Consider the following 1,140-nt stretch of genomic DNA (forward strand, 5'->3'; position numbering starts at 1 on the left):
AAGGAGGTCAAGCTGCGGGAGAAGCACTTCTCGCAGGTGCGGGATGAGCTGGGGCGGGGAGCTCTGGTGTTGCTCCCCTCTCGCAGCCTGGCTGGTGCCCCGGTGTGGAGATGTGGCTCTCGCCATTGCTGGTAGGCTTTGCAGGGCTGCGTTGCTTTTCTAGGCTCGTCCCCTGACACGGTACCTTCCCATCCGTAAAGAGGACTTTGACCTGCGGCTGCACATTGAGTCCTCGGGCCACAGCGTGGACACCTGCTACCACATCATCCTGACGGAGAAGATGTGCAAGGGCTACCTGGTCAAGATGGGCGGCAAGATTAAGTACGCTGGTTCGTCTTTGATCGCATGAAGCGCACGCTCTCCTACTATGTGGGTGAGTCGCTCTGCTGCCCCTCGCCGTGCCAGCCCCCCCTCCCTGTGCCAGCACCTGCAGCATCACGGTTGACACTGCTTCCCTCTCTCGGACAGATAAACACGAGACAAAGCTGAAGGGCGTCATCTACTTCCAAGCTATTGAAGAGGTTTACTATGACCACCTCCGCAGTGCGGCAAAGGTGAGAGCCAGGACCCTCTGCATCACCGTCTCTTCTGGGTTCTGGCAGCAGGACCCCGGTGTTGGGCTTTGGGGAGGAGAAGGGGGAGCACGCTGCTGCTCAGAGTGGACTACGGTGTCCCATCCTGCTTCTCCTCCCCAGAGCCCCAACCCTGCGCTCACATTCTGCGTCAAGACCCACGACCGTACATGGTGGCACCGTCAGCGGAGGCCATGCGCATCTGGATGGACGTCATCGTCACGGGGGCGGAAGGGTACACCCAGTTTATGAACTGAGGGAGGGGTGCTGCACACCCCACAGCTGCCAGCTCCAAGGACTTCGGAGCAGCTGGAGCTGAGGGGCTCTCCTGGGGGTTCCCAGTTGCCCGTGTGCTCTGAAATTTGCCGGGTTGCTCTGTGCCAAGGGCCGTGCGTGCTCCGGCGGTGGCGCCAGCGGCACTGAGCGTCGCCTCCGCCTCTAAGGGAACGGTTTTCTTTTTTTTTTTATGTTGACTTTTTAAAAACAAAACTTAATGGAAACGTATCGAAGTGGTGAAATGTAAAAAGATGCCAAAGAACTTCCTGCCGCGGGGCGGGGGCCAGGCCCC

The 1,140-nt window shown here is 59.2% G+C and overlaps 1 protein-coding gene across 1 annotated transcript; it reads left to right on the forward strand.

The window, feature by feature from the left end:
* The first annotated feature begins 304 nt into the window (after window positions 1–304).
* LOC103779437 (pleckstrin homology-like domain family B member 1) lies at window positions 305–829 on the forward strand. Its single transcript, XM_008947065.1, is given in 5 exon segments — window positions 305–320; window positions 323–373; window positions 469–554; window positions 696–735; window positions 738–829. Coding segments are annotated over 5 exon segments (285 nt in total).
* The last annotated feature ends 311 nt before the right edge of the window (window positions 830–1,140 follow it).

Source organism: Merops nubicus, unplaced genomic scaffold (genome assembly GCF_000691845.1).
Source record: "Merops nubicus isolate BGI_N331 unplaced genomic scaffold, ASM69184v1 scaffold26890, whole genome shotgun sequence".
Taxonomy (NCBI): Eukaryota; Metazoa; Chordata; class Aves; order Coraciiformes; family Meropidae; genus Merops; species Merops nubicus.